The sequence below is a fragment of the Colius striatus genome, chromosome 8, assembly GCF_028858725.1.
Source record: "Colius striatus isolate bColStr4 chromosome 8, bColStr4.1.hap1, whole genome shotgun sequence".
Classification (NCBI taxonomy): domain Eukaryota; kingdom Metazoa; phylum Chordata; class Aves; order Coliiformes; family Coliidae; genus Colius; species Colius striatus.
Genome location: NC_084766.1, coordinates 14,221,733 through 14,247,777, shown reverse-complemented (window position 1 = coordinate 14,247,777; position 26,045 = coordinate 14,221,733). Strand labels below are relative to the sequence as shown.

At 49.7% G+C, this 26,045-nt stretch overlaps 1 protein-coding gene across 3 annotated transcripts in view; it reads right to left on the bottom strand.

Moving 5' to 3' along the window:
• Nucleotides 1–26,045, bottom strand: part of LOC104555574 (collagen alpha-1(XIII) chain) — a 56,544-nt gene that overhangs the window by 17,799 nt on the left and 12,700 nt on the right. For 2 of the 3 annotated variants that reach the window (XM_062001289.1, XM_062001291.1), the window contains 17 exons: nucleotides 20,915–21,031; nucleotides 20,392–20,433; nucleotides 19,508–19,534; nucleotides 18,688–18,723; nucleotides 12,958–13,002; nucleotides 11,181–11,213; nucleotides 10,339–10,365; nucleotides 7,609–7,662; nucleotides 6,542–6,628; nucleotides 5,566–5,610; nucleotides 4,864–4,932; nucleotides 4,296–4,319; nucleotides 3,173–3,226; nucleotides 2,633–2,677; nucleotides 2,155–2,307; nucleotides 1,217–1,315; nucleotides 613–666 (listed from right to left, as the gene is read on the bottom strand). In XM_062001289.1, the coding sequence (XP_061857273.1) occupies nucleotides 613–666; nucleotides 1,217–1,315; nucleotides 2,155–2,307; nucleotides 2,633–2,677; nucleotides 3,173–3,226; nucleotides 4,296–4,319; nucleotides 4,864–4,932; nucleotides 5,566–5,610; nucleotides 6,542–6,628; nucleotides 7,609–7,662; nucleotides 10,339–10,365; nucleotides 11,181–11,213; nucleotides 12,958–13,002; nucleotides 18,688–18,723; nucleotides 19,508–19,534; nucleotides 20,392–20,433; nucleotides 20,915–21,031 (1,011 nt within the window). The remainder of the gene's footprint in view (nucleotides 1–612; nucleotides 667–1,216; nucleotides 1,316–2,154; nucleotides 2,308–2,632; nucleotides 2,678–3,172; nucleotides 3,227–4,295; nucleotides 4,320–4,863; nucleotides 4,933–5,565; nucleotides 5,611–6,541; nucleotides 6,629–7,608; nucleotides 7,663–10,338; nucleotides 10,366–11,180; nucleotides 11,214–12,957; nucleotides 13,003–18,687; nucleotides 18,724–19,507; nucleotides 19,535–20,391; nucleotides 20,434–20,914; nucleotides 21,032–26,045) is intronic. The other variant, XM_062001290.1, reaches the window with a different exon arrangement.

Here is a 26,045-nt window from a genome sequence, read left to right as displayed (position 1 = left end):
TTAGGAAGGGACAGCAATCCTGGACAGAGTGGCTAAGAAGCAGCAGCAGGGCCCTGGGAAGGATTGTGCAGCAGTTACAGATATTTAGGAGGAGGGAAAAGCAGTGAGTTTTTTTTCCAGAAAAAAAGGCCCATTTCTACTACTCTAGCACCGTTCCTGCAAGGGGACACAAGGTCAACAGCTAGCAACTGCTGCAAAAGAAGGTGTCTGGCTCCAGAGTGTATGGAGAGCCTGTGGGACTCCTCCCTGCTGGGCAGTAAAAAAGCTGGGGGTGAAAACCCAAAAACTATAAAAAAATATTGCTATGTAGATGCATACAAGTACTGCTCAGGATATTCCTTTGCTGCAAAAGCCGGGGAAAATACTTATTAGGCTTCTCATGATCTTCTGTTCTTCCCTCAGCATTCATTATTGATTGCTTGTCATGAGCTAGGTTGTTCTTGCGTGAGGGAAAAATGGGGCATCAGGAGCTAGAGGTGGCTGGCAATTCAGTGCCACAAGATGGAGCCTCCTGTCCTCACTGAAGGGTGCATCACAAGAGGGTGTGACATGCTCACATCATCCCTCCCCTGCTGCTGAGGTTGCAGAAGGAAAACTAGGTAGGTGACCTACCGACTCTCCTGGATGTCCTTTGTCTCCACGCTCCCCGGGCTCACCCTTCTGTCCCTGCACATGACAACAGAACCTGTCACCACCAGCTGTGCTCTGGAGTATCATTCGGTCAGAAGCCATCCATGAACCACCCACATGCTGGCCAGCAGCCAGGCCCCAAAGGAGCAGTGGGACCATACCACATATCTCACCAACAGCTCTCCTGCACCTCCGCTGCCAGAGGAGACACCCTCCAAAGTGGGAGGCCTCCAGGAAGGGTATCACACAGCCGTGCAACAGGAGTGCCACAGGACTCTGCTTGCCCTTCCCCAGCAGTGGCCTGATGCCCTTCTGCTGCACTACAGCCTGTAAGGGAAGGCACACTGACAGTGCCACGCTGCCAGCAAAGGGGCACGGCAGCAGCCGAAGCTGGTACCTCCGGGCTGCACCAGGAGCAGCCTCCTGCCTGCTACTGCAGAGATGAGGGACGTCAGTGACATGTTAGCACCTAAGGCAGGGGAGGAGGCTGCAGCTCCCGAGTAGCTCTTCGGGAAACGCAGCCTTGTGTACTGTTATCTGTTCTTTTCTCTCAGCCAAGCAGGAAAGAACAGCCTGTCACTCTTACTGTCAGTCCTGGAAGTCCAATGGGACCCGGCAATCCTGACGGTCCTGGCATCCCTTGGTCACCTCGTTCACCTTTCTCTCCAGTGGGGCCATCCAGACCCTATGGATTAAGAAAGATTTGTGGGGTTTTTGCAAGCCCAAGTCAGGCACATATACAAGACATCATCACAAGAGCTGAGGCTGCCTCTGGTCATCCCAAGAACACGCTGAAAACCCCAGACAACTGTCAGGATCCCAGGGAAGTGGAGAGCTTCACTAGTATTGAAACTGGATGTACAAATGCCTGAGCATCCTCCTGTCACTGGGGATGTGCCAGTCCTCAGCGCAGGGATGGGGGACTGTTTTCCTACCACCAGATTCTACTCACAGTTAAGCAGTCTGCTGGAGCCCATGCTAGAAATCACTCCCCAGTAGCCAGTTGTTATGAAAGCAAGAGTTTTATCCTAGTAATCTTGTGGAGGCAAAAACTCATTGTATGAAATCTGCTTGACTAGTGCTGGAGACACAGAAGTTCTGACAGACTGAAGCTGGGAGACTGGGCACTCTGCCCTGGTTAATGGCAGAGATATAAGGGGTTACCCCATGCAGTCTCCCTCCTAGGAGGGTCTGTGTGCTGGTACCTCAGCTGTCTCACTTACAGTGGGGCCTGCTTTGCTTACAGCCGTGTTTCAGTTTAAGCAATATGCCAGGCAGCAAGCTGAGGAAGTGGCACAGTGCCCAGAGAGCACAGCAGGCAGCTGGGGACAGCCACTACAGCAACAGGGACAGCACATCTGCCAGGGAGCCAAGCCCTGGCTTCTGTGTTGGCACACTTCACGCAGCAGCCATGGCAGGCCTCCAGCACCAACTCAGAGGGGCTCAGAGGTACCTCAGATGTCCCAGGGCCTGGCCCCAGAAGTGGGCAGCCAGCAGTGCTCTGAGAGGCTTTGATTTACTCACAGGTGGGCCAGCTTGGCCTGGCTCTCCTTTATCACCCTTTTCTCCTGTGGCCCCGCTGTGGCCTGGCTCTCCCTTTATTCCAGGTGGTCCATCCCTTCCTGGCAGTCCAGGAGGGCCAGGGGGGCCTACTTCTCCAGGCTTGCCACGTGGTCCCTAGAAGGAATCCACACCACACAAAGTGAAACTTTTATAGATAACAGTGAGGTTACTTAGAGCAACTCCCTGGCCCAGAGTCTCTTTCACTGATCACCCTCACTCCCTTGAGGAGTCCTGGGCAGGACAGAGAAGGATTGCTGTGCCATCCCAGACACTTCTTGTAAGTTAGGACTCTGATAAACTATCAGTGCAAATTCTGTGAGGCAAAATACTTTTTTTCCCATGTGGGAAAAGCAACTGTGCAATGTCACTGATAGAGATAGGACATACTAACTCCAGATAAGACCACTGAAGAGCAACCCACAGGAGCACCAGATCTTACCTTTTCTCCATCGTGGCCTGGAGGACCTGGCAAGCCGATTTCACCCTGAAATGCAGAAGTGTTACTGTGGCAGTTTGAAAGCAGCTATTCTGCTTCCTCCTGCCAGGCACTATGATGAAGAGTGGGCATCACAGAAATAGTCTGCAGGGACTTTGGTAACTAATAATTACAGAAAAAGAGGCATGGAAGCCCCTGTTGGAACAATACATGTGTGACTGCCTCAGAATTTCACCAGCCTCCTTTTTCCTGATTGAGACTCCACACCCCAGTGCTATAACATAGTCTCTAAACAAACCAATCAGTTCTCGTAAGCTGCTGCCTAAAGGGGAGGGCAAGTAGAAAGGATCCTTCATCATTCAGCTAAGGCATTATCAGTGTGGGAAAAGAGATTTTTCAGATGTTGTGCATGAGGAGGAGGGGTAGAGGCCAGATAGTGCTGAACCAGGAGAGTGGGAGCACTGGGGAGGGTTGTAGGGGGGAATTTTTGCTGGGCTGCTCCTGTGTTTCCCTTAGTTCTGAAGTGCTGAACTGAGTAAATACCTTCTGTCCTGGTGGCCCTGGAGGTCCAGCCACACCTGGAAGTCCTGGAGGTCCCTAGATAAAGAAAAACTCATGTTCAGATCATCATTGGGGCTTTTATTTTACAGTTTTGAAACCAAACAATTCTTGTGAGTGTAACAAAAAATCACAGGGGGATTTTCCCAGCAGCTCCCGGAACTGTATCTGCTTGAGGAGCCGTGTGATGGAGAAGCCTGAGTGAGCAGCAGGCCAGTCCAGAAGGAGGGGTAGATATGTCTGTCTGTCTTCACATTTTCAAGTAAGAAAATGAAAATGAGGACAGCTCTCTGCTCCTGAAACTGAGATGAACTTAACAAGGTTTCCCTTCCTACCCACAGGAGTGTATTTTCAGAACAGAGACCCTCAGAAACCCCATCCCACTTGGGTCCCAGGTGCAGCCTAAACAGAGCCCAACAGTCCTGTATTTTGAGCAGATTTCATGCCCAATCTTGGCAGTTACCTCCAGAAGAAGCCCTAGTTACCACCTAGGGAGCACTTTGGCCTAGCAAGCGATGCTCCTTCAGCCTGTGCTGCGCTGTCACCCTGCCTAGTAAAAATCTCCCTTTTTGCTAGCCAGGTTTCTTGTCCTGAGAAGCAAAATACAAAGATATTTTCCCCCTTATTTTAGATAAAAATAACTGCTTTGGCCCTCTTTGTCTTTAAAGGGCTTGTAGTGACTGCTGTTTTTAAAGGATTGGGTTTGTACAGTACTGTTGTGTCAAGTTATGGCTATCAATGGTGAAAATATGTCCTCCTCTCCTATCACAGATGTGTCCTCCACAGACTGACACAATAAGCTTCCGTGCAAGGCATCCAAGGCCTCCTTTTTCTCTGCTTTGGTCAGCCTCCTTGCTCTTCCCGCTCTTTCTGAGCACTCTCTGTTGTTACCAGCCCGTATTATCTCTTAACTCAGAGAAACAAAAGCCTGATTAGAATTCCAGTGCCAAGATCAGAAGGCAAGATCAGCTCTCCCTTCAGCTGCCTCTACTTTAGCTCTCAAAAGCAAAGGCCAAATGTTTTAGCTGCACCTGAACTGTCAGTCTATCTGCTTGAGATGGACTTATAGCTACTTGCTTAAAACCACATAGCAAACCCAGGGACTCACCATCAAGGCCAAAGTTCGGATTTCCTAGAAAAAGGTTAAAAAAAAATCAGAAAGAAAAACAGACATTTGGAAACTAAGCTTTATGCTGGAGGTGCTTTTTCTCCACTAATGTATGCAGGCCTGAATGAGCAAGGAGCCTACAAACTGAAGAGAAGCAAAGAACTAATTTGAGTGCCATGGAACTGTTATTCCAGGAATTCCCTCTTTTCCCAGGTGAATGCCAGGCTGAGCTGAGTGAGAGCTGGGCACAGACTCACTGCATGTCAGCAGCACCTGTGAGGTGCTGCAGCCCTTTCATTCCCCTTCTGCCCAAAGACACGGGACACTTGTGAGGGGATTCAAGTGCCTCTACAGCCACCAGTGTTCATATATCAAGTCAACAAGCTGTAGGAGTATTTACCAATGGCACACACAGAGTGAGCTGTGGGATGAAGGAGATTATGGAACAACTAAGTGCTTCCCGTTGCTGCCTCCTCTGAGGAGGCAGACCTACATTGTTCCCAGTTGTCTGCATCCCCTGGGAAAGAGTAAATCCCCTCCTCATTGGGACAGGAGGGGAATTGCTTACCTGGAGGGCTTCACTGATGTTACCATCATAGTCCATCATTTCATCCTTCCCAGGCTCTCCTTTGGGGCCCTGCAAAATACCAGCTCTTTAGCCAGGGCTTGGGGATTGCCTTTCCCATGGGGTACTCAGAGCTGTGGCTCACCCTTAAAAAGGGGCTCAGAGGGGCCTATTTCATGAGCATCACTTTTAATGTATTAAATAAAGCTCTTAAAAGCACATTTTCTAAACTGCAGAAATTTAGCCAGACAAGCCCAGACCACTGGGCCATTACCATCGAAGTTGGCAGAGCTTGTAAGTGGTGAAGCTGAGGCCAGAAACCAGGACCTGGATCGTGTGACTGAGTGTCAAGATTTGGCCACACACCAAACGCCCTCCTGCTGCCCTTTGCAGATATGCCAAGGGCCTGAATCCAGACTGGGATGTCCAAACCCACCTCCTCCCAGGAACGAGCCAAGCATTCACCCTGAGGTGGCTCAGAAGATTTTTTTTCCCTAAGGTTGGGGATGTCTTCTGATGGTGGTGTAAAGGTGACAAATAGCTTCTCTCAGACTTTGCCACTGCCCAGCTATGAGCACTTTTAGTGATGGTGAGAACATCTGTCAAAAAAGCAGAGGCCCAGTCTGGATAGTCAGTGTGGCCCCACTCTCCTTACACCTCTTTGAGGGGCCAAAACTCTTCAAGTGTTAGTGAAAGGACACCTACCCTCGGGCCTGTGGGCCCCTGGTCTCCCGGTGAACCAGGTTCCCCCTGTAACAATAAGAACGTGCTGTTAGCAAAGTCTGTGCCTTCACTGGCTTGAACTCCAGGAACCGTTCTCTGCTAACCCTCTGCAACAGCCTGGGACTAGACAGTTGAACTATAAATGCTCCTTTTCAGCTAAGTTTTGTACCTGTAGGAACAAATTTGCAGCTGCTGAACCTGGAGCTGGGTTGTGCAGCAGCACTCTGTACTTTTTCCCTGTGTGACCCTGCAGCACCAGGCTGGCCAATGTCACCAGCTTCTCCCTGAGAGAAAGGGAAAAGGATGGGTTTGTGTTGCATGGAGGGGATGTGGCTCCACTGCTGGCTTTGCATTTCCAGGAGGAAGAACTGCAACCACGTGTTCCTGCTGTGCCCTCTTCTCCTCAGGGAACCCAAATGTCCTGACATGACTTCACACCAGGTGCCCTTCTCCACCCAGTGCAGACGGATGAAGGGTGAAGGAAAGCACCCAATTCAGACCCAAAGGAAATGCACAGCAGGGCTGCTCCAAGTACATCTGAGACAGGACCTCAGATATAAGTGTTCTTGGTGTCCTTTGCCAAGGGGTAGAATTTTACTTCTGCTGCTCCTTGAGGAGGTAGAAGAGGAAGGGGAGAGGAGACTTGGAGGGCCTCCATCCTGTCTCCCCATATCCACCCTGCCTCGGGTACCACAGCAACATGGGGCTGTCATTGATTCTGAGCAACTGGTTTCTCACAGAGCCTAGAGAACAGTGATTTGAGCACAACGAGGGCATTTTTGTCCCAGAAACAGTTTACAAATTCCCCTTCAGCACTATAAACAAAACTAAAGCAACCTGCAGAACTTGATACCTCAACCAGAGGTAAGCATGGATAAGCATAACCTTACTACTTCCTAAACACCTTGTGCTGGGGTCAACTCCTCTAAAACAACTCACTGGATGAAAACACACTCACCTTTGGTCCAGGGAGCCCAGGCAGACCTGGAGGGCCAGGTTCTCCTTTACCTCCTGCCAGAGCATTCTCAGCATTTCCTTTCTCTCCCTGTTTGCAAGGAAGAACAAACCATATGTCACAGTTCAGTCTTTCCATCTCTGTTTCACTTGTCAAACTGTTAGCTTAGTGAGAAAAGGCCCCAGACAAGGTCCATCAGCTGGCCTCTTGATAGCCTAGCAACATTCCTGCTCCAGAGCCACCGGCTGTCCAGAAGCCAGGCCAGTAGATCTGGAGCTATATCGTTCCCCAAGTTCCCTGCGGCCATATAAAGCTGCCTGTGGCCAGACCTCATCCTCTGGCCTCCAGTTTGAACACAACTTTTTGTTTTTCTTCTACTGTTGACATTGAGCTGATAACACCACCTAATGATGCTCCCTCTGGAGCAGCAGTCATCAGCCATACAGACCACATCCATTCTCTGCACAGAGCAGGAACAAAGGCAGTAACAGGAAAGCTTTGCTTGTGCTGGGCTGCAGTTACACACCTCGTCCTTTCCTGAAATGCCCACTGCCATTCAGTGCACCATCCCCTTTTCCAAAGGAAAAGTACCATGTGAAAGTCTGACTTGAAAGGTGTGATTTCTGCCTTAGTCTCAGACCACAAAAAAAGTCACAGTCTCAGAGCTCAGCTTTGGCTGACCTGCCCTGGGTCTCTCCAAGCACAGGGCTACTCTACCAACTCAGAGCACAGCAGTGCAGCTCCTGATCATGGGGCAAGAGGGAGGCTGAGATTCCATGTTACACCTGAGGTCACGCTTCCAAAGGGGAACTACTGGAACAGGATTCCATGGTCATGCTCCCTGGACCACAGTCTCCCCCCCACTGCATGAAGGCACATAATTCCTCACAAAAAGGCATCCCTTGTGTGACTCACTCACAGCCCTGACTGGAGCTGATATCCAGCTAAGCTCTGCAGAGCACGCTGCGGTACACTGCAATGGTGACCTAAGAGTGGACGAGCTGTGCATAGGAGGGAGGAAGAGAAGGGAATGAGAGTGCCTTCCCCCTAAAAATATCAGAGACACAAACCTTCATGCCAGGCAGTCCAGGAAGCCCAGGGTCACCAGCTCGTCCCTTCTCACCCTGTTGGTAAAACAGACATGGTTGGGCTGACCCTGCAGGCTCTCTGTCCTGGAGAAGCAAAGGATGAGCTGCTTCTGGTTTCAAACTCTCTTTCCATCCCCAGGGGATTTTGTTTTAGGCATAGACAAGGTATCCTTCAGCAGTATCTGCTCGGGATGGTGAATGTTTTCTCTGTCCTTTTCACCATCTCTACACATCATTGTCACATCTCTCCAAAGGAAAGTGAGTGGGAAACAGAACCAGGATCTCCCCTGGGCATCTTCCTTACCACTCTGGTCTTCTAAACCCTTTACCCTCTTGATCCTTCAGCACAGGCCCTCCCTATTCCAGGCTGGTTAAGTTGCTGCCTGGGGTGAATTTTATTTAGAGTGCAGGACTTCATGTCCTGAAAGAGTTCAGCTCTTTTTACAGAACCTGTCCACCGCTTGAGTGCATCCCAGTTTTTGCTCCTCCTCATTACATTGTGAATTACACACTGCTTTGCTTTGGCAGAGATCTCACAGCCAACATTCCCACACCTCTCCCAAGGGCCATTTCTTGGTGTTGTTCCCCAACATCAAATCCTAGTCTCATCAGGCTCTTAAAAAACAGCAGCTCAGTGTCTCAGATATAAGTCAAGCTCTGTGACACATGCTGATGGTGAAAAGCAGTGAAAAGAGGAGTGGCAAAAATGGCAAAGAGAGAAGGTGACGTGTGCATCAATGCCTGGAGAGCAAGGGCTGCAGGCTGAGCTGTGTGGGTCACCCTGGGGTATGGAGATGCCATGGGGCAGTGAGCCATGGAGGACATCCAGCATTCACTTGGTGAGGTGGTTTTGCTTAGTTTACCATGACATCTGGGTCATCTTTTGAATACTGGAACTTAATTAGTGGTGCTTTTTTTGTTGTTGAAATTAAGTTCTGTTCAGCCCCTTGCATCCAGCTGCTAAGATCCATGGTTTGCAGCTCCAGTATCCCATCTGGACTCTACATTTTGCCACGACAGACAGTGGTATGAGAGGTTTCTGTTACCATGAGGAGACATTTCAAATGTCTCATCAGAAAAAGATGTGTGCTTACCTGCAATCCTTACACCTCTGAGACTTAACAACTTGTACAAGGAACAATGCCAAAGCTATTTCCATGACAGCAGCACATGGGATCAGCCAGGCTAGCAGAGCTCCTCTTGGGGCCATGCTGTTGCCTGCAGAGGCTGGTGCTCCACCCTAGTCTCATCAGAGCTCACGGGCACACATTTGACATGCAGGGGACTGGCATCAATGCCCCAGAAGCAGACATGCGCTAGTGGCTCCATGGAAAATAATTAACTACCAGCAATCTTATTTTTTTGAGGCAATTGTGGTGTGCAGTGACCCCTTCCTCTAAGGTAACTTGGCCTCCAGCCACCTGTAAGGCCCCTACCCAGCTTTCATCCCTGGCTAGAGCATGCACACTGCTGCCTCAAAGGAACACTTCTCTCCTTGGAAAGGAGGAATAACATTTGCAGTATCTCATACTCCAAGAAAAGGTTTGGCCTTTGGGGTTTTTGTAGGTATAGAATCCCCAACCTTGTCCCAGGCCTATGTGAATCTCCAGTTCTGCCTTGCTCTGCTTTTATTTCATTCAAGGACTAGTTTTTGATACACATGCTCATAAGGGCTACCAAAGACATCCTGTGCTGCCTCAACAATGGTGTCAAGAAGCAGGAGGAACGGGGTCAGACTACTGAATCCCTGTTTACGGTGATATTTCTGTAGCCAAAATATGCAGCACTGTCCTTAATAGTTCCCAGGACAAGATCTCATCCCAGGGACCTCATGCTGCCCTGTCTGCCACCAGCCCCCCCACCTCCTGCAAGCAGGAACACACAAACGCACTTCACCAAGGGGAGGGCAAGAGCCAGAAAAGGGCACATAATGCCCCACAAGCACAACAATGCCACACAAAGCAGGCTACCGCTCGCAGGGGACACAGCACAGCACTGCCAGGACATCAAGCCCAAACACACAATGTCCTACCCGCTGCCCCCTCTTCCCTGGCAAACCTGGGGGGCCCATCCTCCCTGGGACTCCAGGATCTCCCTTCGTGGGGAAGAAAAGAGACAGAGAATGTGTCTGTTACACAGCTTGTCGCATGCTGTACGTAACCCAGCGAGCCTCCACCCAGGGCAGCTGTTGGGGGGTCGAGCCAGCTGCTCAGTGATGCAGAGCAATGGGAGACTTGCACCCTGCCCACCTCAGGAACCCAAACCAGGTCATCATGCCACACTGAGACAGCGGAGAGCATGTAGGGGACAGAGGAGCAGTTCCCTGCAGTAATACCAGAAGGCTTTGGGTGGGCACAGAAGTACTGAGAGGCAGAAGAGGACAAGGGAAGGGAGAGAGGGAACATACTTGCTAAGTGAAGTGTGCTGTGGGTATTTTGTGGAGTAGGGAGGAAAGGAGGAAGGCAGATGGAGGATATTCCCATCAACAGGGACACAAGGAGGAAGGAGGGGATCTGCAGTGTGGCCTCTCTCTCACTTGTCATTGCTGTATGCTACTACCATCTTGCTTACACTGGCAGGTGGCATTAGGGCCTGGATTTGGGCACTAGGAAGTAGAGAGCCATTCCTCAGTTCCCCCAGCTGCTCTGGGAGCAGAAAAAATACATAAAGCAACCAGAAGTGCAGGCTTGGAGCAAAGCCTTCTGAGAGTACCTTTTCTCCTGGAGTCCCGGGCTCGCCCTGGTGGGGAAGAGACAGGAAAATAAAGTGAAAAAACAGGAGAGAGTACAAATCCTCCTGGAACTATCAGAGTGGAGGAAAGAACATTCATCTATGGAGGCCTTGGGTTTGTAAATAAGGGCATGAGGATGCTTTAAATGTGTGTTACTATTTGTACCTGGAGCTTGTTTCATCTTTGTTAGCCAGCTCCTAGGCTGTTGTAGGAAGGCAGCAAGCCTCAGATAAGTGGCTTTTGTAAAACTAAGCACCCATCTTTCAGTATTTCAAGAGAAGGGTTACCAGGTACAAGAGAGCATAATAAGTGAAGACTCATCTGCTGGCATGAAGGAATTTGTCTACTTCTAGGTCGGGGTACACAGGAGCAGAGTAAGGCTACGGCTGCAGCTGGGGTTGGGGCTACAGGATCAATGTGGCCTCAAGGAGGACAATCATCCCCACCAGCCCTGGAGATAAGCTTTTTATTTCTGTCCTTTTTCCCAGTAGGTGGAGGGAATCAGAACAACAGGTCATTGTCTCATTGTGCATCTTGAATGTCCGGGGTAACTTTTGCCCCCCTAAACCTGCACCTGGCCCTTTGTTGCCATCCTGACACTGTCGTGGAGTATCACTAGTCACCAATCTCTGTGCAGGGAGGTGCAGAGCAGCAAGGGTGCTGCTGGAGACGGGTCTAGCATCTCTGCCAAAAGCAACAGCAGTTCTGATGTTGCCCTTTAGTGGGAGCTGTGCGACCATTTTCCTCGGCCCTGCGCTCCCCCTACCTGCAACCCTTGCCTCGTAAGCCCTACCGAAACCGTGCAGCGTCCTGCCAAACTGACCTTCATCCCTGCGCTGGCCATCCCGGGAGCGCCCTGGAAGAGAGGAAAGACAGGAACACCTTGTTTGAAATGAATCGGACACCAACTTTTAAAAACAAAACAGTATCAGCCAGGTGGAACTAAAAAGGAAAACTCCACATCTTTTCCTTTCCAAAGCTTGGAAGTAATGCTGTAACACTACACAGCACGCATCCTCCTTCCCTGGGCAGGTTCTTCACCTATAGCAGTGGCTCTGCTTTTCAGAAAGCTCCTCCAAAGGCAGACATCACGAGCACAATCCAGTCAAGACCACCAGATTCCGCCCCCCGCCCCGGTTTTAGTCCTGCAAGTGAACCGAAGGCCAATGAGCACGACAGCATCAAATAACCGTGGAATGCAAAGACAGACTGAGGACCAAATGCCCAGTTTGGGGCTCGATCCCAGAGACATCAGCTCAAGCCTCCCAAGAGAGGCCAGCTCATACCCTAGTCTGGCTATTTCCCCTCACCCTCTTTTTATCACAAAAGACAAACCCTGCTGTAAAATATTTTCAGGAGTGTTCTGAAGCCAGCCACCTTAAGGGGAAAAACAGTCTTGCAAGCACTACGATTCAGACATCATTTTGCAGCATAGAGCAAGGCACCAGCACAAGACCACAGAGTCCAGCCTGCCCTGCAATCTGAGAGAGGTGCTGCGAAACCCTGGGAGGTAGCTGCTCCAGCAGGGACACTCACATTTCCCTCAACAGCACTGATGCAAAAAGCAGATCTTCCCTATCAACCCTGAGATCTCTATATGCCCTGTGTTAGTATTAGTTAGGTCTTGGTGAAAAGGTCCAGTTCCAAAAGCAAATATGAGGGATAATCAAGGTCTAAAGAGAGGGGAGGAGGTGAAGCAGATGTTAGAACTTGGAAATGAGAGGGGTTGGGATGTAGTGCATGAGGCAGAGAGGAGGACTGGGAGCCAAGTTCAAAGTGAAAGAGCTTGGAAAAGTTCAAACAGGGGGGAGTGGGGAGCCAGAGAGCAGCAGGATCATACCTCTCAGCTTTCTGAAACAGAAATCGGGGACAAAGCTAAAAAACACAAGGACAGAAGATGGAGATCAGGGATTCTATGCAATAAATGGGGGGGAAAAAGCATTCCAGATTGTCTCAGGGGTCAGTAGGTTTTAGTGAATACGGGTGAGAGTCATGAAAGGGATGACGTGCAGCAAGTGGCTTGGGTTAGGCTGTCACTGTGCATTTGGGATGCCTGTTCCTCACTCTTGGGCCTTTAAAGGGCAGTGAATGCAGCTGATGTTATTTTCTAGTGTTTATCCTAAAGCTGCAATGCACACACACATGCAGGCTCGCTCACACGCTGACCCTGATTGCTTGCTGCATTAGTGTGGGTTCACACTTGTGTGGCCCCGCCGAGGGCAGGGGGCTGCAGTGCCGAGGGCAGGGGGCTGCCCCACGTTGCCGAGGGCAGGGGGGGCTGCTGAGCAGTGCCGAGGGTGTAGCAGCCACCTGGGACCCCCATTTACAGAAGCCAGTTCCCAAGAAGCAGCAGCAAGTAGCTGCTCTGAGTGGCACGAAGCATTAAGCTCCCGATGTTGCGGGACAGCGTGGGACGGTCTCCTTCACAAATTAGGCCCTCTGTCTGTTTGGCAATTTAGAAGCAGAAAGAGTTCAGCTGAGGACAGTCATTGACTAACAGACACACACACAGATCCAGGTGATATTTGCACGTCAGGGACAGTTGAGTGGTTTGGGTGAGACCAGGCAGACAAGCATCACTCCACTTATTTATAAGGTACCTTAGTGCCATGTCTTCCTGGCAGCCCTGGCATGCCTCTCTCCCCCTGGAAGCAGAGCAAGAAACACAGAAAAAGAGAGCAAGAGACAGGAGATGAGTCCTCCCAGGGCTCTGCGAGGAGTGCCCAGGGCATGGGTGATAAGAAAGCCTCCTGGGTCAGATGGGGCACAACCCCTTTCCTCATCTGACTCTCCCCATTTCCCATCAGTGGCACCTCTCAAGCCTGTTGAGCACAGCAGGACTGATCCCTTGGTATTCAGCAGGGCAGGGGAGATTATTCACTCTGCAGCAACTATAGGATGAACAAACTTATCTGGAGAAACAGGGAATCCACGTGTTGCCTTGTACTGTTAGCCTGAATTGTATCTGGTGGTAACTGGAGGGTAAAACACCTTTGGCCAATCTGCGTACTGCTGTTGGTTTGTTCTGGGTGTTTAGTCCTTGCTGGGAAGGACTATTCAGCAGGGGTATTGTGTATAGGATTTTTTAAACCCACTATTTTTAGTTGTGGCATCCTGTGAACTGTTTTATAAAATACTAATGCCATAATATACATGTCCTAGGCAGTGTGGGCATCACCTACCCTATGTGCTATGCTTAACTGTGGTATTCCCAGCTGCAAGACAATTAAAACAATGATTATGAATGTTCTACACTGGAACAGTGGGGCCCACTCGCTCACTCTTCTTCTCAACTGCACTCCCTGATTTTTTTTCCTAAATGAGGCCAAGCAGAGAAGAGCCATCCTTCCTGCTGGGCTGCCCCCAGAGCAGCCCTGCATGGGAGAGCAATTTCCATCCCAGAGTCTTGAGCTGTTTAATTATTTAGCCCTGCCAAAAGCAATCGGTGAGAGGGAGTGAGGTATTCCCTTCCAGGGGCAACTGACAGAGCAGCATCCCTACCTTACACTTTCTGGTTGTAGCCTCAGCTCACCTGCACACCAGCAGGATCACACAGGCACTACAGCTACTTAGACAGCAGGGGCAACAAACATGGCACTACACCATGATAGAGCAGAAAGAAACCCCAGAGCTAGTGCCAGAAAGTAAATCAGGAAAAATGACTCTCTGCAACATCTTTGAATCCTTCTGTATTTAAAAGCCACTGCAGTACAGTGAGTACTCAATGGGCTGATCCCTTTGTGATCCCCCAGTGCCCTTTGGGCTGCATGGGGTATCATAGCCAGGCAGCAGCAGCCTTCCAAACCAGCACTAGAATGGTTTAGCCAAGCTAAAAGCTGAGAAATACCACCAGAGACAAGCAGGAAAGGCAAAACACCCTGCACAGGTCCCCATTGAACTCCAGGAAGGTGGCCAGCAGCATCTTCCAGCTGTCCAGAGCTTCATGACAGTTTAGGAAACACCTCCCAGCTCTCTCCAAGAGAGATAGGCTATACCTTCTCCCCTCCAACACAATAGAGATTTCCCTACCCCCACCCCGTGTGAGCAGCTTTATACTTACTGGGTGCTAACCATGACCAAGCATGCCCCACGCTGACCAGTTCATTAGCAGTACTGACTACAGGCTGCCAATTAAAACACAGACCCTGCCTGTTCTCCTCCTTTCTGTAAAAGGCAGATTATGGAGGGGTTTATTGAGCAAAGCTGTGGACAGTACCTTTATTGCTCTTTCCTGAAAGCATGAGAAAAAGCCTCATCTTAGGGATGTCTCACAAAAAAAAAAAGAAGAAAAGGTCAGTGAGGCTGGAAGAGGTGGTTGGGCTGGGGGCAGTCAGGCTAATGATCATGCAAATGACCCAGGTGATCACATTCACTGACTGCCTAATGACCTTCAAGGACAGGGCTATGGGCCAAGTACAAATAGTGGCCACAGAAGAAAAGAGGTAAGAGAAAATAAGTGTGGTGCTGCATCTATTGCTTGGTAGGGAGAGGTTACTAAATGAACAAGGGGTCTGTGTGAAACAAGCAGGCTTCTTCAGGCCTGAAATGTTCTTTACTGCCAGCAAAAGCAGTGATGTGCTATGCCAGGCTGGTCGCTACATCTGAACTATGAATGACTGTGTTTGGTGAGCCTTGAAACAAAGGGAAGGTAAAATCTGACCCAGGCAATTGGAGCCAAAGGTGGAAGCGCTAACAGCCTTCCAGAGTGCCAAATGCTCCTCTTAGGTGGGAAGACAACAGAAAGAAGTGATCTCCAAAGAAAACTATGCACGTGCTGTCTGGTGTTCAGGAGCTGCTACCGGGTGATGTCTGGCTGCTGATTTAAGGGTACCTCTGCACTTCCCTCTCAGTCCCTCTGAGTGAAGAAGAAAGGAAGTTGAGAGAAAAGTGATCCTGACAATAACAAACTCAAGTCTGTGTGTGAAAAAAGAGAGGAGGGGCCCCTTTGGAGCTGCACCAGAAAAAGTGCAGCGGGTTTCACCCCCATTCTTTATGAAGTGGGATGAATAAGGAGCCAAGTAGCCAGAGCATGTCTCCATGGCTGCCCTGAGCCACTGCTCTCTAACACAGAACAAGGAAGATTCTTGCCTGTGGATGACCCTGAGACATCACTGGAAGACCTGGAGACCTGCTCTTTGCCAGAGCCCAAATGAAGGGCAGGTTAGTACATGTACGTGGGTGTGGGTAGAGTGAGGTGTTTGCTGTCAGTGAAACATGGCAGTACAAGCAGGGGTGGCACACAGCTGCTCCTCACAGCCTTTGCTCCTCCCAGGCCACTCTCTAGCTTCAGTCCTGCAGTTCAGTTTAATGGGAGAGCTCCTGGCTGCTGAGACAGCAGCCAACAAACTCCTAGCCCCCAAAGCATACTGGCTCTGGGGGCACCTATGCTTTCATGTACAACACCTTTGTGCCTGATGGAGTTACACGGATGTGGAGATGGAACCTTTGGACTTTACATGCAGCACAGTATTCCTAGGGAGGTATTGTTTTCTCTTGGGAAGACGATCACTACTGCTTGATTCAACTATTACCCAGAGCCTGCTTTCCCAAGGAACATTTTTTTAAACTGGGTGTAACACAGCCACATAAAGCTCTGAAGGGGCCTTTGCTTCCTTCAAATCATAATCCACCCAGATGGAAAACATACAGAAAGCAACTACGCTGCAGGATGACTGAGATGCATGCCACACGCTGAATGCCTGAGATGTACGTGTCACCATTAATGCCTTTCACAATATTAAAGGACCAGCCTTTTCTCATGAAGATGTATGGCATGACACAGTATGCTCTGACTGTCATGAACACTCGCCAATGTTGTAATGTTTTAAGCACAGTCTACATTGAGTAATATACTTTAAACGTATGGGTACAGTAAATTTCAGTCAAATAGATAACATCTGGGAACAGAGCATACAAGGCTGTAAAAAGCATCCAGAAAGGACAGAAAAGGCCAGTGCCAAACCTCAGCCTGAGTTGCAGAGTTTGAGTGGATTTGATGCGTCAGCTAACCAGGTTTTATGAGGAAACCCCAACCTAGCCCATCAAATGGAGAGATGTAACAAATCAGTAGCAAACTTCATAGTCAGAGAAATGCCTTTGGTAGGAGTCAAATTCCACCAAATGGATAAAGGCTGCTTTTATTGCCTGAGCTTGGAGTGTCTGTCTGTCCCTCATCAGAGCACAGATGTGTGCTCCATTAAATATCCCACAGAGCTGCCTTGGACTCAGCTTCCTCTTACAACCCCTCAGCCCAAGAAGCAGGGTCTCCCAGATGATCTACCACTTTTGAAAGCCGTAGTTCTCATGCCTACCTTTATGCCAGTGCTCCCTTTTTCACCCTGTCCAGCAAAGGAGAGAGTGGAAACAGAGAGAGACAATGAATATAAAGAGAAATTGAGAAAGCAATACAACTGTAACAGTGAAGGCCAAAGAGAAAGCAGCCAAAAGAGGAAGCATTTGATAAATGCAGCCCTGGGCCTGCACAGAGAACAGGCTCCTGTCAATAAGATGGTAGCAGCCTGAGAGTGGCAGCAGCTCACCCCTCCCTGGGGACACCAGGCAGCTCATGGTACTAGTGCTTTCCTGTATGTTCTGGATGTAGACAAACCATCAAACCATTTCATGGACCAGAGTGTCCTCATTCTCCCAGCCACAATGCAAAAGGCTCTAAAGGCTAGGTTGGTTTTACTCTTTAACAGAGGCCTGTGCAGGGCTGAGCCTGGCCTTGGTTCAGGGCAGCAGGGAATCACTCCGACCAAAACCTGCTTGGCTCTTCACAAAGGAGTGAGTTTTTCTGTTTACATGGCTTATACTGGGCTCTAGAGAACTGCCTCCAGGCTCTGTCCCTCTGTATTCCTTCAGTGTGTCTCTACGCTTGTGTCTGACTTATCTGCTCTTGGGAGATGGCCTCACCAACTCCAAGTTTAAGGGTTACCTTAGGGCCAGTAGCTCCAGGGAGGCCATGGGCACCGGGCAGGCCTGACTCGCCCACCTCACCCTGAGGAAGAGAAAGAAACCAGAGGAAGAAGCAGACACAGTGAGCAGCAAGAAAAGGAGACTGCAGGTTGCTTGAAAGGTCAGCAGAGATATGAGAGGGATGTCCCACACAGAGGTGTCCACCCCATGCCAGCCTACCACCTGGGTGTCCCTGGGGAGGAGCCCCATTCTCCACTAAGAAAGATCTTCATGGTGCTAACATATGGCTTGAAGGGAGTGGCCCCATGATCCTGTATCACATCAGAGCTAATATCTTTGCTCTTTTCTCTTTCCCCTGGCCCACTCATCAGAGAGGATTTTCTCCTCTCCTTTTGTCCATTCCTTCCACTTTTCTCAGGGAAAGGTCACAACCTCAGGCTCATTCCTCCAAGACCAGTGCAGGCTCTTTGCTTGGCAAGCAAATTAGCCAGACAAGTTGTTTCAGGTAAGAGGAGCTTGTAGGAGAGCCCCTGAGGGTGAAGTGGGAGTGGGGACCCCCTCACAGCTCCTGCCCAGCCCACATGGACCGAGAAGGGATGTGGAACTCTTAATGGAAAAACCGACAGTTCACTGGAAGAAGGGGCAATAAATTGTGTCTGCAGGAGTGGGCTGTGGTCCACAGGGGCTATAATTTCCACTTCCTGACATAACAAACTTCCCAGTTTATACAAAACTAATTTAAAATCTTTCAGGTCTTGCCATTTTGCTCACAGAGCACCCATAAAGCACCATGAAGGTAACACAGGACACAGGACTCCCGACCACTGGGAACATTCGCCTTCCCCTTCTCCAGCTGATACCTCTGTAGCAGTATCTCTTCATTCTCTCTCTTTTATTTGAACTTCCTTTGTGTCTTTACCCTGTCTCTGTTTCTTCTGTTACATCTTCTGTTACATCCTCTGTTACATCCTCTCACCCTCTGGGCTTGGCAACCCTGCTGTTAATCAGCTGCTGCCACAGAGCTGCAAGCAATGCCAGCTTCTGCCTTTTAATCTAGAGCAGGATTGACTCTTTCCTGCTTTGTTCCAGAAATCAATATATAGCCAGGGATTTTGCCCCTTCCAACCTCCTGCTCAGGTCTGGATGTATGACAGGTGTATGTCAGCCTGGCAGTGGGTGGAGAGAGGCACACAGGCAGGGGACATCTGTACCACAGCCAGTGGAGAGTTAAGGGTATCTCTGGGTACAGCCTCTCCTTACACAGGTGAGACCAGGGACCCGTGGGCCTCTCACAGTCTCATGATGAACAGAGCTCATCAGAGGGCTCCAGAGGAGTCCACGGGTTTGCAGATGTGATCCCACAACGCATCAGTGCAGCCTACTGCATTTAACACTTCCCAACCCCCACTTCTTACCTTCCTGCCGGGGTATCCCTGAATTCCAGGGTCTCCCTGTGAGAGGCAAAAAGACAGAAGAGGTGAGGCTTTGTCCTGAGAAGAAAGAGAGGTTTTGTCTTGAGAAGGACAAATCTCCTGCTCTTTTCCCCAGGGAGATGCTGGGCTGAAAGGGCAGTCCATGGATAAAATTCACCCTTTGCTCAGTGTGACTCTACCAAGTTCCCGACCCTTCATACCCATGGGTCACTGTTACCTGTGCTGGACTGAGCCTGAGCAGGAAAGGGCAGTAAGCACTGCCAGCTGAGTTATCACTCATGCCAGCAACGTGCACCAGCTCTGCAGTTCCTATCTCCTCACCCTGGCTAAATATCTCAACTAAAACAAAATGGGGTGAGGTGGGTGCAACTAAAAAACAATAACACTCCCTCCCTCCCACCCCTCTTGCATTTTGGCAAGTGAATAAATGGGAAACTGTGGTGGAGTTAACAATAGCATTGCAAAATCAGTTCCTGAAGCACTGGTAAATGCTTTTAGAGTGGAAGAAGCTAATAAAGCTGTGTGTGGCAAAGAATTTTGCAAGAGAGGCCAATGAGGCATGCCTTGCTCAGTCAAGATGCAACTCAGACATGTCATCTGAACAAACCCATGAGTCAGCACATGGGTCAGGCCCCAAAGGCAATATGGAGCTGTGTTAGAAATCTTTCTCAGCTATTTGATGTAACCTCCTTTCCCCCTCCTCGAGGCACCCACTAAAATCTCTCTACAAATCTCTCCATGCCAGGAAGTGTCCACCTCTGTTCATCACCTCACTCCCTCAAAGTGACGTGAGATGTCTCACCTTTGGTCCAGGAGGCCCAGGTAAGCCCTGTAGATAAAACCAAAAGAGACATCAGAGTCGGCAAATGTAGACAACATTACATAGCCTGCAGGGTGATGGGAGATGCTGACTGCTTTGGTTTGCAATGCCCCTTTACAGAGATGATTTGCACTGGTGAGCTCAAACGTCCTTGATCAATTCATATAGATGAGCGCTGTCTTAACCCACACTCCCAAATAAAGTCACACCCATAGCGCTCCATCCTTGCAGACCTGATCTCACTGAACCTGAAGACCAAAAAGCTGCTTTGTCTTATGCATTGTGCTCCAGAATCTTTCCTGTTTCTCTGGCTTTGCTTGGGAAACTTGTTCCCAGCCCACTGTGTAGCTCTGGTATAAATCAGGCATTTGCAGCTTCCTCTGACAAGCTAAATAGAGAGAGTATATTAACAAACAAACCACTTATGTTTTTAAATGAGAAATAACCAAACAATTTACCTGATGTGAACCATGAAGCATACTGGATATGTCTGGATGTGAATATAAATAAACAAAACATCCATACAGGAGCTGCTGTCTCGATGTGAGCAGACGGAAGGAGAAGACTACTCTAGATACATTCTGATGCCTACACCACCCTTGATGTTGCCTGCTTCTAGCAATTCAAATGTTTAGTCATCACATCCTTAGATCCTCAGAGCTCAAAAGGAGATGAGGATGCTGACAGGACACTCGACCCCCACATCACGTGAGGATGGAAACTTTTGCCTCAGGGGACAAGACTTGCTTGTCCTGTTAGCAGGTCTTGAAAACAATTTGAGGTAGAAACTCCTTTCACACTGCAGGGCCAGTGCACTGTGATTTCCCTCTGCAGCTCCTAGAACCGTGCTGATTTCTGGTACTCACCTTTCCATCTCTGCCAGGCTTCCCAGGTTCTCCTGCTCTGCCCTGTTGCAACAGAGAGGTACATCAGCAGGATTTTCTGCTCTGTCCCATTCCATTTAGCAATGGTGTTATTTTTAATGGTGCTTGTTTCGCCCTCCTTGGCTGCTTGCTACCAGCCTGAGAACAGGACTTCAAAGGGGTTGCAGGGATTCTTATCAGTCAGGTTTTTCCTGTGAGCAGGGCAATTACACCCCGAGTGTTACTTCCTACCCATGGCCTTCTGCAGAAGCTGAGGAGGAAATGAGCCTGGTGTCATCCATTCACATGCGTGTGTCCAGATAGCAACAGAGCTGGGTGCACACATCTGCTTTTCCTCCTGCTCCCCCTCCTTTCTGGGAACTTCTTCCTCCCCATACACGCATATCCCCTGCGAATCTCCTGCCTGTGACTATCTTGGCTTCAGAAGAGGCAACGAAGGAGAGAGGAAATTGTCTGTGCCCCAGGGAAAGAGGAAATAGAAAGGCTTTTTTGTAACTGGACTTACAGGTGGCCCAATTGGCCCAGGCTGTCCTGGGCTTCCTTCAGGTCCGGCCTGTCCGGCGGGCCCTGGTGGGCCGGGGGGCCCTGGGGGCCCTTGAATTCCAGCTTGTCCTTGTTCGCCCTGAGGTTGGTTAAAACAAGGGGTTATCAGCAGGCAGAGCAAACCCTCCATACCATCAGCCCAAGGGCCCAAGGCAGGCCAGCCTGGATGAAGCAGAAGAGGTAGAAGCAAGTCCCAGGTTAGTGCCAGGAGAGGTTTCCAAGAGTGAGGCAGAGCCCTGCTGAGCTTAGAACAGCAGGAGATAGCACCCTGCGTTTTGCAGAGACATCTGAGACCACCTTGCCAGAGTTCTCTTTAAAAGGGACCTACAGATGACTGAGTAGTCCAAAGAGACTTTATTCTTCATGAGTCTGTGAAGTTGAATTTATCTGTCAAGTACCAACATCTCTTGAGCTTCTCAGGAGGCTTTCCAAAGCACTTGACAGTCATATGTGAAGCAAAGCCTCCCGTGACCACACTGGCACTTCCAGGCAGAGCCACAGTGTCTTACCTCAGCCTATTTTTTCCCCCCTCTGCTATATTTATTGGACAACACTCCCTCTGTTTTGCCAAGGGCCAAAAGTAGAAACGCCACAAACCCAAAAGAAAATAACACGATCATCATGGCATTTCTGGAGCCTGCCCAAAACAGGCCTATGTAGGCCAGGCAGAGCCTGTTTTTGTGAGATTTAACGAGCAAGTGCGTGCGGAGACACCTGCCATTTTAAGCTCTCTGAGGGAAGCCGTTCCAGCCGGTTTCTCCCCAGGCCCCTCAGTAGCCATTCAGCGGCTGTGGCTCATGCCTCAGCAATGTCATCTGGCCCAAAGGGCCTGGACTTGGGACCAGGCGGCGCTGAGGAGACAGTGGGTTGGAATCGCCGCGTTTGAATACCAGACTGCTGATATATCCCTGGTGAATCCCATGAGCTCCCGAGGCACTGTGGCACCCATGCTGTCAGGCTCGTGGGCTCCCCTCCTGTTCCCTCTCGCTAGATAAAATATCACAGCATCCCACTGTGAGAGACCCAATTTAAATCTGAAAAAGCTCTCCTTGGCGGGTCCACGGGAAGCTGGAAATCAAACATGGTTGTTTCTCAGTTATAAACTAATGAGTGTACAGTTGGGGCTCTGCTGCATTTATCCTCACTACCGCCTTATATGCTGCTGCTGGGTAAAACCAAGCCTGCTGTCATGCGCTTGTGTGTGTGGGAGAATGCACAAAGTCTGTCCCCTCCCTGCATGTGTTCCTACCAAGAGTGCTGTTTATGCTGGCTGCCTTTAGTAAAACATGCAGATACAGGGATGTTTGCTTTATTTAGAATGATAAATGAAAGTAATATGCTGTGAATTTCATCCCTTCTGCCATGAACTCTGCTTAAAAGAAAATTTCCAGCACGCGGGCCAGGCTCACGGGAAACTCAGTCATTTGTGGAACAACAGCCCTTCTCCTCAAGAGAGCCATGGGCTCGCTGCTGCCCACAGTCCACGCTGTGAAGCCTGCTGGGCTGGGCATGGGAAGTGTCTTCTCTTCTGCCCAGTTTGTAAGTGGATCCTGGCTCACCCTGCGGCCTGTGCGAAGGGATAGAGGATCCTTCCTGACCTTCCCCATCCTGGCCTCTCAGCCCAGCTTCAGAGACCTCCTCTCCATCACCTCTTGCAGCCCCTCCACCATGGTTGCACAAAGGAAGGCAATGGGGGTTTTGCCAGTCTACCTTTGGCTCTCCTGCCTCTATTCCCACCTCAGCTGCTCTGTCAGCCCAGTCCAGGCTTCAGATTCATGGAAATGTCGCACAGTGCTGGGAATGGGTGCTGGCACCCTGGCAGCACATGGGCAGATGGGCAGAGCCTGAGCCCTGCCCCAGCGAGGTGAATGGCTGTCAGGAGCTCACCCAAAGGCCCACCTGTGCCTCGCTGTGTCAGACAGAGCCCTTTGTCTAAGCGGGCTCATCACACAAACCCTTATTACCACATCATCATAATCTTATTAATGCATTCAGCACACAAAGAATGCCACAAGTCTAACTAGACTGTAAGTGTTGGAGATCAGGTGTCATTTTCATCAGGTGTCATTCTATATTTTTAGCTGTTGACCAGAGCTATTTCTCAGCTCTCTTAAGCACCAGTCAGCCACCTGGATTGTGCTCCAGCAATGCAATGCTTGTTCAGCCTCCTAACATAGGTCTCTGCTCAGCCCATGGCTCAGCTAAGCCCGAGCCCTTGGGCACAGCGCTCTTGCTGATGTGCTCAGAGGCAGCACCAGGATTTTCCTCTCTCAGGTGCTGGCACTAACATTAACTTTGTAGCCTCACGTTTTTTTCTTAGTATTCAAACGTCAGGCTCCTGGAATTGCCTGGTGCTGGCTGATCTGTAGGAGTGGATTACACTTTGCTGTGCTCAGGTAACGAATACAGCAATGGCAAAAGAGGTCATGGCAAAATCCTTGAGTGAAGTGAACCTCTGGGGACAGAGGCAATTCGCAGCCCTGGCCAATGACAGGACATGGGGCAGCTATTCAAGTTCCCACTTCATCCTGGATACAAACTTCAGCTTTCAAAGCCTTCCCAAGACGTCAGGCCTTGGCCTGGCTCATTGGAGCGTCACTTTGAAGGGCAACCAAGGCAAGCTGTATGGCTTTGTGTGGTGTGAACACTGAAGCAATACAAACTCAACTGAGACCCCAGGCCCAAGCGGCAAGGCCAGGATTTTGCCCGCACTGGGCAAACCAGGCACCTTGTGGCAAAGGCCTGTACTGCAGACTGTAGTTCCCTGCTAGCATCTGACTGTCCAGACAGGCAGTGGGGTGCCAAACCCCAGCCACTTAATAGAGGGTGCCCAGCACAATCCAGCGGTTTGTCCACGCAGGAAAGTTAATTCTGACCAAAGGAGGGAGGGAGCTTAAAGTGAGCTCATTAAAAGCCACATGAACTCTGACTACAGACACTCTTATTCACCATTCATATGTCAATAATTAATTTTGTGAATTAATTCCCCCAAAAAACTAAAGTTAACATGAATTATAGCCCTGGAAACCAAAATAAATGTGTTTACACAAAGATTTAATGCAATTTAATGAAACCATTATAAGAGCTTATTTAAACACACTTTCCCAAGTATCTCAGGCTAGACTAGCTCTTAGAAGAGTTTGCCTATTCATTCATCCCAATTAAATTTCACAGACATTAGCTGCATTTCAACAAGAGGTTTCTAACCTCTTCTGGAGATTGAATATGCAGAAACTGACTCCTTAAGGTAGGAGACTGCTTGTCGACAGTCCCAGGAACAGTTTCATGCCCCATTTCTTTTAGTTTAAAAACTGGCTTTGCTGCATTTCTTTCTAGTCACATTATCACATCAAAGTTTTCCTTCTCTTCAAAGAAATTCCCTCGGCTCTGCCCCAACCTCTTGGAAACCTCCCTGTAGATGAAGACAGACAGGTAGCACGCTGATTAATCGCAAGCATTGGGTTAAGCTTTGAAACAGGCAAAGAGGAGGAGGAGAAGTCTACCTGGAAAGTGCGTCTCTTTATGACCGGAGGTGGAGCCAGCCGCACTGAATTGAGGAGAGGCAACAGCTGAAGAAGATCAAACCAGAAGGTCACAGGGCAAAAGAGGCCGTTAGGGCACCGAGAGTCAGTGAGGAGCCAGGGGAGAGAACAGAGAAGAGTGGAACAGAGAGATTGCCGTGAAAATAAACCCCAGCGTGAGAGCCACATGCAGAGGGTGTGCAACACAGGTACCTGCTGGCACACCTCTGAGCTCTTCTGCACCCTGTGCTGCTCACATGGGGACTTGCTGGGTGCCAGCCCTGGCAGGTGTAGGGTGGCTACTTGCCAACCTGATGCTCTCACTGCACAGGGCTGCTTCTCCTCATTGTGCATTGTCAGATTTGAGGCAGCTATCAACGTGACAATTTTCTCCAAGTTTTCCAAAGGTAGTTTCCATTTTCCCTCTACATAAAACACAGTGTACTTCCAGGACTCACCCGGCCTTGGAGTGTGGAAGAGAGGCTAGCTGGGGTCAGCAGCAGGCATCAGGGCCAGCAAATGTGTTCTGGTGTGTTTTGTTTAGATACAATGGTCATGTTTAAGGGAGAAGACTAGGCCTTGGTGCCTGAGCCCTGAGCAGGGTTTTGCCTTGGAAGACTGTGCTTTGCTTTTCCTTGTCTAACAGTAACATTAGCCTCTGCCTGCTTATAGTCAGGAATGCTGTCATAGCGCACAAAGCTGACCCGGACACACAGAAATCAAACACACTAAAGCTCAGGAGCATTTGTTCATCCTTCTGCTGTATCCAGTTTCCACTTGCATGCATGCTGCTGTCACCCTGGCACCCATCACGCCGGCTCCAGGCCCAGGAATGCTTCGCTGGCCTGATCCACTTTCCTGTTCCTATCAGTTTTCCATTGAAGCTGCTCTTGATTTACATAGGAGAAGAGAAAGAAGCCTTCTGTGCTCAGGCACAAGTGTGTGCCCATGTGCACTGCTTCCCCGTGTGAGCTGCATGCTTGGATCTGAGAGGTGTGGCTGCAGGTTTCCCCCTACTGTCACCATATGCATCCAAGCAGCGTACTCTAGTCCCTTTGAACATTTCTCTTCATCTTTGCAGTGGAAGGAAAGAAGGAAGGAAGGAAAAAAGGATCCAGTCCTGCTGCAAAGGGAACTGGCAACCCAATATTGCAGCACTGCTGCTCCATGACCAGGCAGTGCCTTTGAATGTGCTGATCCAGACAGCCAGGAGCTATCTCAACAAAGGCAGTGCTGGTTGTAGGCACATCTACACAAAACTATGACACCAAAGGAAATCCTTCTTTTTCTAAAAGACAGTGCAGGAGGCCTCATAGCTCAGGAGAGCATTTGGGACCCCACTGATCTCAAGAGGGATGTTGCTGTAAATCCCCACACCCCCATGCTAGGTTTTCCTTGCGTATTTGTAAAAGTGGCTTTGCCTGGCTCCTCTAGTGCTGTAAGTGTACCTAAAATACTACACAGAAGAGCAGAGGGAGGATGCTGGAAAGGATAAGGAGGAAAATGGAGAGAAGCAGTCCTGAAAACAGAGGCAAGATAAGACCCAGCAATGGATTCAGGTGCAAGTGGGAG